This window comes from Mustela nigripes, chromosome 3 (genome assembly GCF_022355385.1).
Source record: "Mustela nigripes isolate SB6536 chromosome 3, MUSNIG.SB6536, whole genome shotgun sequence".
Taxonomy (NCBI): domain Eukaryota; kingdom Metazoa; phylum Chordata; class Mammalia; order Carnivora; family Mustelidae; genus Mustela; species Mustela nigripes.
Genome location: NC_081559.1, coordinates 160,517,263 through 160,533,084, shown reverse-complemented (window position 1 = coordinate 160,533,084; position 15,822 = coordinate 160,517,263). Strand labels below are relative to the sequence as shown.

The following is a 15,822-nucleotide window of genomic DNA, read 5'->3' as shown; positions in this document are numbered from 1 at the left end:
GCTTTCATCTCAGTTTTAAAGTAGTCTATTACTTTAAAAATTTGATGCAAATTTTCTTCTAGCTGTATTTTTTTATATGACAGCAACTGAAATAAAATGAAATAAAATGTTTGCTCTGTTTTTGAACGATTCCTTACAATGTCCTGTATACTAACAGCTTTAGGAAAACTTCGGATTTTTTAGTTTCCTTTTATCATATAAAAATGGCCTGCATTATTCTTCTATAAATAGACTTGCACAAATGAAAATTCTTTAGCTCTTTGTTTATTCATATTCTCTTTCAGAAATTTCCTGATGTTTACTGGTACATGTTACCAAACTTTCTCTCTTGTTAATTATAATTGCATGAATGTCATGATTATATTACTAATAACCATTTTTATATAATTGGGCCTTTACGAGAACAAGATTATCTTGCAAGAGGTAAAGAAACCTAAAAACTGTAAACCAACTGTGTAAATCACCACAGCCCTAACCAGAAATCAAGGATGAATAGTGGAGCTCTGTTTCTGGAGAAAAGTTTGAATTGTATATTTGGGTTTGACTGTGAAGTTATCTAGAAGCCTGACTCTGATCTCATGTAAATGGCAGAGAACTAGGATGTAAGAAACCCAAGTAACATTCCTGTTGTTGTAGGGTTAAACAACCAATTGTTGTCATAGAGAGGAATTATAGAATGAAGTATGAAAGGATATGTACTTTGTACATATGGAATGCACTTTGGGTTTTTGAATATTAAATGTTTGTTTCTCTTGTGTTCTTTCTTGGCCTATCATAATATGTATAGAGAAAACAATAATTTAAAAAAGAGAAATAATTCTGGAAGCCAGCAATCATGAAAGTCATAACACTCTAAATGGACAAATGAAAATCAAAGAATACAAATACAGGCTGATTGATCCAGTGGCCTCACCTATATAGAGTACATTTTTCAGAGTGAAAACATTGGAAAAGTTTTAATCAACAAGAGAGGCAATTTGCCTGAACTATTAAGCTGGTCATTTTATTGCCTAAAGTTCTTCTCCTTAAATATGTATTTGAAAGTTTGTGTTAGTTGTCCATACAATCAAAATTAATATTAAATCTTGGCTTTCGCAATAATCCTTATATTGTTCCACTGTTTTTCACTTCTATTTCCATAGACTTTTCCATCTTTCTCCCCCTTTGTTTATGGTGTAAATGTTTCCTCTACTAATAAAAATCATCCACCACATTCTTGAATAACTTTTAAAATTAATCTTTCAAATAAAACTTTGTCAAAGATTAGAAATATCATCACCATCCAAAATAAGCAGAAGAAAAGAAATAATAAGAATTAGAGCAAAAATCAGTAAAAGCCTTTAAACAGGCTAACTAAAAAAAGGAGAAAGGAATCAAATGACTAATATCAGACCTGAAAGAGGGGACATCACTACAGAGCCTATGGAAATTAAAAGGATAATAAAGGGATATTATAAACAATTCCGGGCCCATACATTTGATAACCATTTCAAGAAAATCCACCAATTTCTTGAAAAACAATCAGATAAAACTGACACAAGAGCAAACAGAGGATCTCACACAAGAAGAAACAGAGGATCTAATTGCCGAAAGTAGGTAGATAAAAAGTTAACCACAAATAGATATAGACCTTTATCTATTAAAGAGACTGAAGGAATAATTAATAACCTTCCAAAAAAGATAGCATCGGGCCTAGATGGGTTCACTGATGATTTCTAGCACCATTTAAGGAAGAAATTATACCAATTTTCTATAATCTCTTTCAGAGGACAGAAGCAGAGAAGTATTTCCTAACTTAATCTACGGGGCCAGCATTGCCTTAATAACAAAACCAGAGGGCGCCTGGGTGGCTCAGTGGGTTAAGCCGCTGCCTTCGGCTCAGGTCATGATCTCAGGGTCCTGGGATCGAGTCCCACATCGGGCTCTCTGCTCAGCAGGGAGCCTGCTTCCTCCTCTCTCTCTCTGCCTGCCTCTCTGCCTACTTGTGATCTCTCTCTGTCAAATAAATAAATGAAATCTTTAAAAAAAAAAAAAACAGAAAAAGACATTTTAAGAACAAGAAACTACAGACTGATATCTCTCATGAACAAAAACCCAGAAATCTTCAACAAAATACCAGCAAATATAATCTAACAGTGTATAAAAAGAATTACATATTACACTAAGTGGCCTTTATCCCAAGTATTGCAAGTCTTGTTTAACAATTAAAACTCAATTAATGTGGGGCGCCTGGGTTAAGCCGCTGCCTTCGGCTCAGGTCATGCTCTCAGGGTCCTGGGATCGAGTCCCGCATCGGGCTCTCTGCTCAGCAAGGAGCCTGCTTCCCTCTCTCTCTCTCTCTGCCTGCCTCTCCATCTACTTGTGATTTCTCTCTGTCAAATAAATTAAAAAAAAACAAAACAAAACAAAACAAAAACTCAATTAATGTAATCCATCACAACAACAAACTTAAAATGAAAAAAAAAATCACATGATCATATGAATGGATACATAAAAAGCATCTGACAAAATCCAAACCCATTCATGATGAAAGCTCTCACTAAACTAGGAACAGACAGAAATGTCCTCAACTTGATAAACATTATCTACAAAAAACCTGCAGTGAGAAACCTGAAACTTTCCCACTAAGATCAGATAGAAGGCAAGGATGTTCTTTCTCACCACTATTTTTCTACATACTGGAAGTCCTTGCTAGTAAAATAAGGCAAGGAAAGAAAATAAAATTATTACAGATTGGGGCAGAAGAACTGTTTCTGTTTACAGATGGCAGGACTGTCCAAGTAGAAAATCTGAATGAATCAACATGAAAACTGTGATTATAGCAAGGTTGCAGGATATAAGGTTAAAGTGCAATAGTCAATTACATTACATTTCTATATACTAACAATGAACAAGTGGAATTTGAAATTAAAAGCACAACAGCATTTATATTAGCACCAAAAAATGAAATACTTAGGTAAAATCCAACAAAATACATACAAGATTTATATAAGGAAACTCTGACAAATAAAATCAAAGAACTAAGTGAGTGGAGAGATATTCCATGTTCATGGATAAGAAGATTCAAAATTATTATATAAGAATAGCTTATATAATAATGGAGAAGAACAAAAATGGAGGACTAACACTGCCATACCTTAAGACTTACTATAAAGCTACAGTAATCGAGATAGTGTGGCCTTGTGAAAGAATGGACAAATAGGTCAATGGAACACAAGAGAGAGGCCAGAAATAGATCCTCGTGAATACAGTCAAATGATCTTTGACAAAGGAGCAAAAGCAATGCAATGGAACAGAGACAGTCTCTTCAACAAATGGTACTGGAACAACCAGACGTTTACAAGCAAAAAAAAAAAAAAAAAAATTACATATAGATCTAACCCTTTCAGAAAAATGAACTCAAAATGGATCATAAACGTAAATGTAAAACATACACTATAAAACTCTTAGAAGAGAACATGAGAGAAAACCTAGTTTCTTGGGTATGGTGATGCCTTTTTAGATACAACACCAAAGACATGATCCATGAAAGAGACAATTAAAATTAAAAACTTCTGCTCTGTGACAGATAGTATCAAGGGAATTAGAAAACAAACCATAGACTAGGAGAAACTATTTGCAAAAGACACATCTGATAAAGGATGTTATCCAAAATATACAAAGAAACTCTTAAAACTCAACAGTAAGAAAACAACCCAATTAAAAAATAAGGCAAAGAATTTTATGGATACCTCACCAAAGCAGCTATGTAGATGGAAAATAAGCATATGCATAGGAAAAGATGTTCCACTTCATATATCATCAGGGAGATGCATATTAAAACAATAAAAGATACCATTACACACTTAAAAGAATGTCCAAGGTACAGACCACTGAAAGCACCATACATTAGTTAAAGTTGTGGAGCAACAGGAACTCCCTCCTTCAGGGCTGGTGGGAATGCAAAATGGTACAAGCTACTTTGGAAGACAGTTTAGCGGTTTCTTATAAAACTAAACATATTCTGATCATATGATCCAGCAATCACACTCCTTTTTATCTGCCAACGGAGCTGAAAAGTTATGTCCCCACAAAAGTCTGCAGATGAATGTTCATAGTAGCTTTACTCCTAATTGCCAAAAGTAGGTAGATAAAGACTTAACAACAAATTTGCTAAGTTGTATAAATTCCTAAAACACATCAGAAATCTATGAATTCGATTTCACTGATGAATTTGTTTCACTGATTCATAAACTTGGCCCAAATTATATAGGAACGTAAAATATTGTTTCCAACCCAATTTGCTTCAAGAACCCCATTGAAAATGCCATGGGGAAATATTTTGTGCTCTATTTACTTTCAGGTCATATAATTACATCCTTATGGATTATCTAACGTATATTAGAAAAATGCTGATATTTTAGAGAGGACATAGCTTTATAGCCCTTCTAAAAAAGATACTGAGCAAAGGGTGCCTGAATGGCTTGTTGGTTAAGCATCTTTTGACTTCAGCTCCCGTCATAATCTCAGGGTTATGAGACCCAGCCCCACTCTGGGTTCCATCCTGGACATGAAGCCTCCTTAAAATTCTCCCTCTCTTTTTCCCTCTCCCCTGTCTCTCTTCCCCGCACAAAACAAAAGAAAACAAAAGAGAAAAAAAAAGATATACTGAGCAAACAGAAATCATGGGTGATAAAAGATGGTCTGTCAGAGAATCATTTATAAAAGTTAAAAGCTTTATCATTTTAAAATATTTTTTTAAATAAAGAAGACAGATTAATGGAATAGTTATAATCCACACACCGTGATAGCATGGAAACAGCACGGACTTGAAGGACTTAAATATTAAAATTTCACTTCCACCATTTTTTAGCTATGTATGAATGATTTCAGGCAGGTCACTTACCATCTCTGAGCCCCAAGACCCTAATATGTAAAATGATAATGATGCCCATATGAACCTCAGAAAGTGGTTGTGATAACACACTCAAAGGTACACTGAGTTAATTTACATGAAAATGCCTGGCACACTGCCTAGCATCTAGGAACTCTCAAAGAACACCTCTTTCTTTCTTAATAAATAGAACTCAGTCTTCTGTATAACTCTTGACAAAAATAAAACCAATGTCTTTTTCACAGATGAATGGCCTCTTCACTTGAGTTTTTATAGGAGATATATTCTAAGTACAGATAGCATTATAGAAGTATGGAAACAAAAAGCAAAGAAAACATATCTTGAAAAGCATCTAATAAGCAGTTTTCTTTGTTTCATACTGACATGCTTTGTGGTTTCAATGTAGGCTTCCAATGAACACCAGATCAAAATTAAAATTCTAGGCAGGCATTCAACTTTTATGATTGTGTCCATTCTTCACTGAGCATGGGAATCAAATGCTTTGGAAGTTATTTATTGAAGATATTCCCATAGCACTATCACAAAGGTCACTTCCAAAAGAGGCCCTAGCCCGGTAATGTATCCGAGTAAGTGAAAGCTATACCAGGTTTCTTACGTTGTACTTTAAAAAACTGAAGCAGGATACTAAAACCATATTTTTAAAAGGCTTTTCTGAGGCTAGGCCACAGCAATTTTGCAAAGGTCCATGACAGGAAAAGAGACCAAACAAATTTCAAAAATAAAGAACACCAGTCTAAAAGTAATTTATGACCATATTTTGAATAAAATTAAATACAGGATAATTAGCAGAAAGTATTTAATTATAGTTTTCCTATTATGAATGTAAAGTTGGGAGAGATGCAGTAAGACTAATCAAAATCAGGTAATAGTTACCTCTGTGGCCTTGCTTGATGGTTCCAGTCCAATCATATTTGCTACTATTAACTGATGTAAGAGTTGAACTTGAGCCACACTTAGGAAGAAGTCCAGGTTTGTGGTTATATTCACTTCCAAGGAATGGCCACACACTAAAATCTCCTGAAGGAAAAAAAAAAAGTTGAATACAGATAAAGATACATGATAGCCATTAGATGATAATTTATCATTCTTACTTATTTGACCTTTACCATGTTGATGAATTCTCCCGGGACTCAAGTTCATATGTTAATGAGAATAGCAGAAATGGAGAGCACAGCCACTCCACGTAGTTTAATGGATTAATTTAATAAACATTTATGAGGTTCTGCTGTGTGCTGGGCCATGCACTGGTTGCAGGGAAACAAACTAACAACACAAACACAATTTTTTTTTAACATTTCATATACATTTGGCTTTTATAACTCAAACTACTAACATCATTCCCATATGTAAGTGATGATGTAATTCTTTAGCATAATCCTGTTCATTCATTCAAACTAACAAATATTTACTGAGCATCTCCTAAGTAACATGCAGTATACTCAGCTGCTAGGGATAGCACAAAGAGGAAGGTTAGCTTTGAATGGCAACCTGCTCTTGAGGAGATTATAATCTTGTTGGGCAGACAGATGTAAACAGGCCAATTGTAGGCAAGGAATGACAATCACAAGTGGTATTGTTTGAGTATTCTCCAAAGTATACACTCCAAATGATTTATAACAAAATAATGCTGAAGCCAAAGATAACTAGACTAATTAATTTCACTTCTTCTTTGAGCTGCTAAAATCTTGGCTGCATCATGTAGAAGTCCACGTTTAACTGATGCTGTTCTGCGTAACTTGAGTCACTTCAACATTCATCACTGGAAAACCATTCAGGGAGGGAAAAAAGAAGAAAAATACCAGACCCCAAGTTTCACTTAATAAGCAGAAGTTCTGCCTCCTGTCAGGAAGAGAATGTGGACAATGTTCAAATGCTTGAAAATGTCCAAAGAACCTTCTTCTTACTAGTGTCATCAAAGGGAATGGATTTAAGAAGTCTTACGATGGGTCCCAATGCAAACTACACAGCTTAGGATAGATTTTAACACAGCTATAAAGAATAGTATGTTGGAAATGAATATTCCTTTTGCTTTTTGGGTTAAATAACCTTCTCCCCACAACAAGTTCCCTGTATTTACTTATTATAATTAGAATCCTTATTTTATTCCTCTTGCATACACGTGTGCTCTTTCCCTCTCTAAAATAAATAAATCTTTAAAAAAAATAATAAAAAGAACCCCTGGGGATAAAAATATATGTTTATAAAAAATAAAAAATTTTAAAAAAATAATAAAAAGAGAGAAGAAGTCAATCGATTGTTATGAGGATTAAATAACTACATGAAAGGCAATAAGTATTAAAAAGTATTCATTAATCTTTGGTTACAATAATAACATTAATAATAAGCAATTTGACATCCTGTGCATAAAGCTAAAAAATATCCCTAATATACAAAGAGAAGCTATTCCATTATATAGGCTAAAATGAAACCTAAATTAAGTTCTCACCTCAGTGTGCATATTTTCTGGAGAAATTATTTTGGTGAAAATGATAGCAGGTGCTCCAGTAATTCGGACAGAAAAATCTGTTAAAATGGGAGTCAGAATTGCTCTTCTTTCTTGATGTCGCCGTATGCTAAGAGATAAAGCAAAAAATTATTAGTGATTTCATTTTTTTCAAGGATTCTTTTCATTAAATTTATATAAGTCCTTCCAAAGGGGCATGTGCACCCGAATGTTTATAGCAGCAATGTCCACAACAGCCAAACTATGGAAAGAATCTAGATGTCCATCAACAGATGAATGGATAAAGAAGATGTGGTATATCTATACAATGGAATACTATGCAGCCATCAAAAGAAATGAAATCTTGCCATTTGCGACGAAGTGGATGAAACCAGAGGGCATTATTCTTAGCAAAATAAGGCAATCAGAGAAAGATAACTATCATATGATCTCCCTGATATGAGGAAGGGGAGATGCAATGTCGGGGGTTTGGGGGTAGGAAAAGAATAAATGAAACAAGACGGGATAAGGAGGGAGACAAACCATAAGAGACTCTTCATCTCACAAAACAAACTGACAAACAGGGTTTCCAGGGGGAGGGGGGGAGGAAGAAGGTGGTGGGGTTATGGACATTGGGGAGGGTAAGTGCTATGGTGAGTGCTGTGAAGTGTGTAAACCTGGCGATTCACAGAACTGAACCCCTGGGGCTAATAATACATTATATGTTAATAAAAAAATAAAAATAAATAAAAAAATTTGTGTAAGTCTTCACTATAAACAAGTATGACAAAATTACATTATTATTATGAGAGTGTTTATTTGTACATTTTATAGTCATAGTTTCATACTTCAATTCGTAACTTCAGATTAATAAAAGATAGCATAAAACTACTGAGAAATCCAGATGTACTTAATTTCATATTATTCACATCCCTTCAACAAATTACTTGGTTTTTAATTCCTTTTGTTCTTATAAATAGTTTAATCTTTTATTACCAATAATAACCTTCCTATTTTAGGATGATTTTTAATTTCCTATTTCTGACCTAGTTGACGATTGCCATCTTCTGAACCCATTAGGTTCATAAGTATCTCCTCTTAATCTCTGAATGACCTCCTTTTTTAAGCTCTAAGAACCATTTCAGCTCATGGATTATTACTGCACATATGGTTCATGAATAGCTTTCGTGACTTTGATATCGAATGATTCTTCACAACAACCATGTATGCGAAGTAAAATTCATTACTAGCCCCATATTACCTACAAGGAAATGAGGATCAAGGGCTATGCAAAGGCCACCTAATGGGAACAAAGTTTCCATTGTTGGACCTGGCAACAGAATAGCATTTGGTCTCTATTTTAATTTTTCCTTATACATTCTCATCTTTGATCACTTACTTAGCACAATATTTCTACTTTACATTCAAAATTGCTAAATAAAGGAAGTATTGAAACTGGAAAACACTGTTGAGAAACTAAAGCTTGTGCTAGTACAGTTCTTCAAGTTTCCCTATCCATATTCTAAGTTTTCGTTTTATGAAATAATATATTTCTACATTTTACTAGCAATCTGTACCTCCAAAGTTTCTTGGAACCATCAACTATTCCTTATGAATATGTCCCTACTATTCACTTATATAGTGATAAATTGAGATGAGAGAACTGGCATAAATTATCTCATGAAAAAGTCCAGATGAACTCAAGTCTTTCTACATCCTTTTCTACCAGAGTAGTCTAGAAAGCAGAAAGTAGAAAGTGCTAGTATCTTTTGTTCAAATTTGCAACGGGCAAAGTTTTACATGGTGTCTGCCAAAAAAGCAAATTGGATCATCTGGTTCTGTGACACATAAGTATTGGATTTCAAGAAAGTCAATTTTAAAGAATTAAGAGATCTGGTGAATGGAGGGTAACAGGAAGAAGTATTAAAATTTGTGAATACAGAGGAAAGGTTATGATCCTGAGAGACACCATAATTATAGCTTAATAGCTCAAGTTCCATAAAATGGTCAATGTGAGAAACATGTAACATCTGATGTGCTCTCACAGGGGAATGTTAAAATATATGATGTATTAAAAATACCTTAAAATGGAAAAGACAGCAGGAAACCAAATAAGAGCAAATATTAACGAAAACACCCAATGGGAGAAAAAAAAAGAGTATTTATACATATCATATTTTTCCCCATTATGTGATGAATTAAATCAGTAACACAACATATCAAAGACCTATGACCTTAGAAATAAAAAAAATTTTTTTTAAATTTAAGTCAATAGTCCTCTAAAATTATAATTTTCCAGTACATAACATTTTCTTTTGTGTTATTTCTTGTAAGTCTTTGAGGTAATCATATATGTTTTTTAAATCATTAAAGGTTTTTATAGATTGAAATACTTCAAAGAAATAAATACTCAAAAAAAATCACCATGTTTTACTAGATAAGAGATAGGGCTTAAAATTTTAAATTTTTCCAGAAATGAAAAACAGACTCACTAAAATAAAATACATAATACATGGGTAAACTGCATTTTAGATACAGCTCAAGAAAAAAAATCAATAACAAACTAGAATATACATTTGAGAAAATTCCAGGAATGTGCTAAAGTAAATTTTAAAATGGAAAGTTTAAAAGAAAAGTTAAGAAACATGGAGGGGCAGGTCCAACATATTTAATTTGTATTCCAAAAAGAGAGAATAGAAAGTAAGGAAAAGGAACAGTATCAGAGAGTTAATGGCTGAGAATTCTCCAAAACTGATGAAATGTAAGAGCCCATGGATTCTAGAAGTGTAATGAGTGCCAGTTCAGATAAATACAATAAAATTCACAATCAGGTATCTCTTGGTCAAAGAGCTGATCACCTATGATGAATGAAAGATAGTAAAACCAGCTAGAGAGAACAGATGATGTATAGTATGCTAAGATATAGGACGTTAGGAGAGTTGTGGAAAAATATTTCTCTGGTATACCAGGAAAGTGACTTAATGTATTTCTACATTGTCCACAGAAACACGGAAATGGAACAGTTATTTGTACCTGTCAGCTAACATAGAGGATTAAACACACAGAAATTGGGACACCTGGGTGGTTCAGTCAGTTAAACGTTTGCCTTTGGCTCAGGCTCTGGTCCCAGAGTCCTAGGATCCAGTCCCGCATTAGGCACCTTGCTCAGAGGAAGCCTGTTTCTCCCTTTCCCGCTCCCCCTGCTTGTGCTCTCTCTCTTTCTGACAAATAAATAAATAAAAATTTTAAAAAATGAATCTTAAACCCACAGAAATTTATAAAACCCTGTGTGAGGATAAAAAAATTGACAATCAAAAAGTGCTAAACAAGTAATAGGAAAGTAATCATATATGTTAACAAAAACTATTCAGTTAATCTCTGAGAATAGCAGATGGTAAATAAGGAAAAGTATTGTTCTCTGAAATTGTTAGTATGCAAGAAGGCATAGCGATGTGCCACCCGTACTCGTGAAAATACATGTTTAGGAAGGCTGTGGTCATTTTTCCTGGGCTCAGCAAAATAATGCTCAGTTCTTCTGCCCATCTTCCATACATTTTGGAATGACACTATGGGAAATATTAAAGCAGTTTAAGAATCCTATTTCAAAAATTGCGTATTATAAAAGACCATATATAAACAGGAAAAACGGTACTAAGGTTTCCAAAATATTCCACTAAAAAGAATAAAAAGTGCTAGATGGTCTGTGTGTGCATCTAACAGTTTCTATTGAACAGGAAGACTTTCTTGGTATGGCTTTACAGCCGAGCTTCAGATAGAAGATACGTGACCAGAGAATACTTATTTAAGTCTTGTTCTGGTAAATCCCTTGCAGTGGTTATTTCTCAATATAAAAAACAGTAATATTCACAGCCACTTATTATTAACAGTCTACTATTTGGAAAGCTGTTATAATTTTATTAACTGTACTTATTTGTAGAGATTCTTCTTAGTTTTAGATAAAGAATATTTATTTATAAAGTTTATTTGTTTAAGCAATCTCTATACCCAATGTGGGGCTCAACTGCAAACCCAAGATCAAGAGTCACACACGTAACTAAGCCAGCCAGCTACCTAGATAGAAGGTTCCTGAAGATAATATGAATTGTTTATAATTTAAAAATCAAATATATAATTAAGAGTTTAAACCTATTTTGGTGTTTTGGTTTTTTTTTTTCTCCAAATGAAACACTATCCAGAGATCTAATGCAGTTAAAATAAAATCCAAACTCTCTTTGACCTATAAGGCCATTCATAATTTAGTCCCTTCCCTACCCTAAACTTTCCTTATTATTCTTTTCCTCCCAGCCAGCCATAGTCTTATGTGTGTAAAACTGATTTCTGCTCAAAGATCTCTGCTCTGCCAGAACACTCTCGACACAAGCACTCCAGGAGTATTTGCATGGGTACTTCTTGCAAATGGGTCATTCTTGCCCTCAGGTATTAGACTAGGCCTAATGTAAAGAAATTTCTCAGGAATCATGGAATGCTACATCAAAAACTAATAATGTGCTGTATGGTGACTAAGATAACATAAAAAAAAAAAAACACCCCACATCAGAGTACATCCATATCATGGAATAGTACTCAGCAATAAAAAAGGAATAAAATATGTGTATATATGTGTGTGTGTATATATATATATATATATATATATAGACATTTCCCAGGGACCCTTATCCCATTATATTGCCACATTACTCTCATGACATTTATCACTGTGTGAAATTTTGAGAACATGGACTGAGTGTCCACCGTTGAGCCAGGCCCTCTGCTAGGTGCTGCTAAGATGAATGTGTGCAGCTCAGTTTAGCATAAAAAAATAACTAAAAAGAATCATAAGGTAGGATAAGAAAAATGATAAGGAAAAAACAGGCATGTGTGGAAACCTCCAGTAGGGGACCCGATTACCTTGTGAAGACACAAAATATCTGTGAATAATGCTACAAGAACTACAACCTGAAATGAAGATAATTTTAAAGGTATATTCAAATAAAATGCTAGTACAAATTTATTTTGGCAAAATGCAATAATGTTAAAATATTCTCATTCTCTAAAGAAAACAAGGAGAAATAAACAAAAACTATCCCAAACAAACAAATCAAAACTAAGGTTAATATATTTGTGATGGAGATCACAAGTATTATATTCATTTCAGTCTCTAAAAGAAGGTCTTAAGGGTATAGCTATATTGAAATATCAACCTAATTCAATTTTACAGAGATATTCAATTGTTAACAGCTCTGGTCATAGTTTCCAGTTGTTTATATCTATAGTCTGGAACGCCTGCATCTAATTCTACTTGATAGCTCTATTTTCAAGGAAAAACTTCAAAATAAAATTTCATGGAGGAGGGAGAAGTCAGAGGACTGCTAAATGTTTCTCACAGAAAAGGACATTAGAAACTGAGAATAACAACAGGAATCTACAAAGGGAAAAACAGACAGGGGATTTATGTTATTTTATTTCATTTTTAAAGCTTTAACAATATGTATTAATGTTCCAAGTGCAGTGCTCACAGAATAATACTGCATAATATGTAGAAGTTATGTCTTGTACATATACTTTTAAGTAAATGTTGACATAAACTTGTTTGGATCCTTCACTTAAAAACAAAATGTTGAAGGAAGGCAACCTAGCTATTTAAGGCTTTGGATCAATCAGGGCATTATTATCTTTCTATTTATCGATCTATTGATCTATCAATTCAACCATCCATTTAACAAGTATGATGTTAGGGACTATAAGAAGTACAAATTAATTGACATTATAGAGGGTTTTAAAATTTTATGATACACTACTGTGATGATTATATTCTATTTAAATATTTTCTGATTTTTTAAGTACCTACTGTCAGTAACTGTGCTAAGAAACAAAGAAGAAGACTGGCCAAGACAGATCTGTTCTTATATCTATATGCCACCTATTCAGTTTGCCAAGGACACCCTTAACTGATATGTACGGAAGAAAAACCACAGCCTCCTTACCCTCACATACATACAAGCGCCAATCACCATGTAAAAGGGCAACAGTGATGAGGTGTGTAACCTGCATATCGTGGACACTAGTACAGTTTATTTTAGTTCTCAGTACTTCATTTCCTCAGGCTATAAAATACGCTTAGACATAGTAAAAATGGCTGCTAAGAGAAAAAGAAACCAAAAGCGATTCACTAACAATGAATTTTAGTCTAAGTGAAAGGCATCAGAACACCAAGTATAAAAAAGGAGTTGAATGAGAGGAAATCAGGGTTCTTTCTATACTTAGCTCTACTTTTAAGTGACACTACACAAGGCATGGAACCTCCTGAAACTTGGTTTCTTATAATGGTTTTGTTTTGTAACAGTTTGCTAAGAATGGTCCAGAGTTGAGAGAGAAAATTGCATGAGATCTAGAGGTATGAGGGAACTAAAGGATGGCCAATATTTTCTCAAAGTCATGCTTTGTAAAAGAGTGAAATTCCGACTCAGTGGTGCCGGCAGATTCCAGCTTGCTTTCCCTCTTCTCGGTTCTGTGACCAGCTGTTTTTCCAGATCACTGACCCTGCTGACTATGCAGGCTTACCCCCTCCACAGAGGCGACAGCCTCCCAAGGACTTCACTCCGAAACTCTGGTGTTCCCTCCAGTGGCTGGCTTGGCCTGTGACATGTCTCTGATCCACAGTCCCCTTTAGATACTTACTTCACAGCTTCTCCCACAATTTAGCAAGGCCATATTCCTAAAATAAACCCTGTAGGCTAGAACACTTACAGTGGTTCTGCTGCCCTGACTGAATCCTAATGTATTCTCTCAACTGCAAAATTGAGGTTTTAGAAGGAAAAGATTTACAAATTTTAAAATGTGATCATTTTTATGCTTAACTTCCCTACTCCCTTCTCCCCCAACATATAGAAACTCCCTTCTCCCCCAACACAGAAACATGTTTTGATTAAAGACAAAAGCTAAGTAATGGGTGCAGCAGGAATGAATGAAAACCATTATAAAGGCTATTATTTAAAATTGGTCAAGAGAGGGAGCAAATTATTCTTCATGGAGTATCTTTTGAATTTTACCTGTAATCCCTACTGAAAAGCAAAAATAGGATCATGTTAAGATTCTGCTTATATTTCTAGCAAGATTAATCGGCACTACTAGGCCATATCAGATCTAAAATCTCTTGTCTTCATTTGAATCAGGATCTCTCAGAAACATTCCGCTACTTGACCTACTGGTTATTCTTAGTCATGTATCATTCAATCTTTCATTAATTCACTCAGCTCTTTATTAAGTAGCTATTATGTGCCAAGCATAATATTCAGAAGTGAGTAAAACATGCCACATTTTCATACTCCTACCCTTTGGATCTACTGCTTTCTTAGTTCAAAATGCCCCTCACTTCTCCTGACACTCAGACTCCTTGGAAACAAATTCAGAAGTTGAATACTCTGTGAGACATTCCCTGAAAACCCACTCACAGAGTGAATCATTCATTTCTTTCTTGAAATTTTCCATTTTGTACCTATGTCAATTTTAGATTTCTTGTGTAATGTGTCTGTCATATTTATTAGCCTGTGATGTCCTATGTACATGGAAGGTGTTCATTCTGATTTTGATGTGGCTCTTCTGTAATCCTAAACATCCCTTACTTACGTTTACCACAGCACTTTACTCCCTGTACTCTAATAGGTAATTAGATTTGTAATTACTCAAATAGGTAATTTGATTGGATGCTGAGCTCTGTAAGGGACAGGAACATATCAGAAATTATTTCTTTTTTTTTTTTCTTTGTGTAAAAGACATTCTAGGGCATATAACTGATGTTCAAATCTTAATTTTTGATATGCATGCCAAGGTCACTCAATGGTGAAATGAACAGTCTCTATGCTGGGACAAATGGCACTGGGACAATTGTATATCCATATGCAGAAGAAGGAAGTTAGACTTTTACCTCATACCATACACACACATACACACAAACACTCAAAATGGACCCATAATCTATAAGAACTAAACCCATAAAATTCTCAGAAGAAAACATAGACACAAGTCACTAAAAAGAAAATACCTAGGAATAAATTTAACCAAAGAGTTTGAAGATCCATACTCTGTAAACTATCAAACATTGATTAAAGAAACTAAAGATATAAAAAAATGAAAAGATAGTCCAGGCTCATGGATTGGAAGAACTAATATTGTTAAAATGTCCACACTACCCAAAGCAATATACAGATTCAATGCAATCCTATGAAAGTTCCAAGGGATTTTTCACACAACTAGGACAAATAATAATAAAATTTGTATGGCACCACAAAAAACCCTCAGTAGTCAAAGCAATCTTAAGAAAAAAGAACAAAGCTAGAGGGTTCACAATTCCAGATTTCAAAATACACTACAAAGCTGTACGTACTATCAGCACAAAACAGACAAGCAGATTAATGGAGCAGAATAGAGAGTCCAAAAATAAACCCATGCTTATATGGTCAATCAATCGATGACAAAGGTGGCAAGA

General features: G+C 34.2%; 1 protein-coding gene across 3 annotated transcripts in view; it reads right to left on the bottom strand.

Annotated features, from left to right (window-relative positions):
* VPS13B (vacuolar protein sorting 13 homolog B) overlaps window positions 1-15,822 on the bottom strand; it is a 756,179-nt gene that overhangs the window by 265,424 nt on the left and 474,933 nt on the right. For all 3 annotated transcript variants that reach the window (XM_059394925.1, XM_059394927.1, XM_059394926.1), the window contains 2 exons: window positions 7,341-7,467; window positions 5,768-5,911 (listed from right to left, as the gene is read on the bottom strand). In XM_059394925.1, the coding sequence (XP_059250908.1) occupies window positions 5,768-5,911; window positions 7,341-7,467 (271 nt within the window). The remainder of the gene's footprint in view (window positions 1-5,767; window positions 5,912-7,340; window positions 7,468-15,822) is intronic.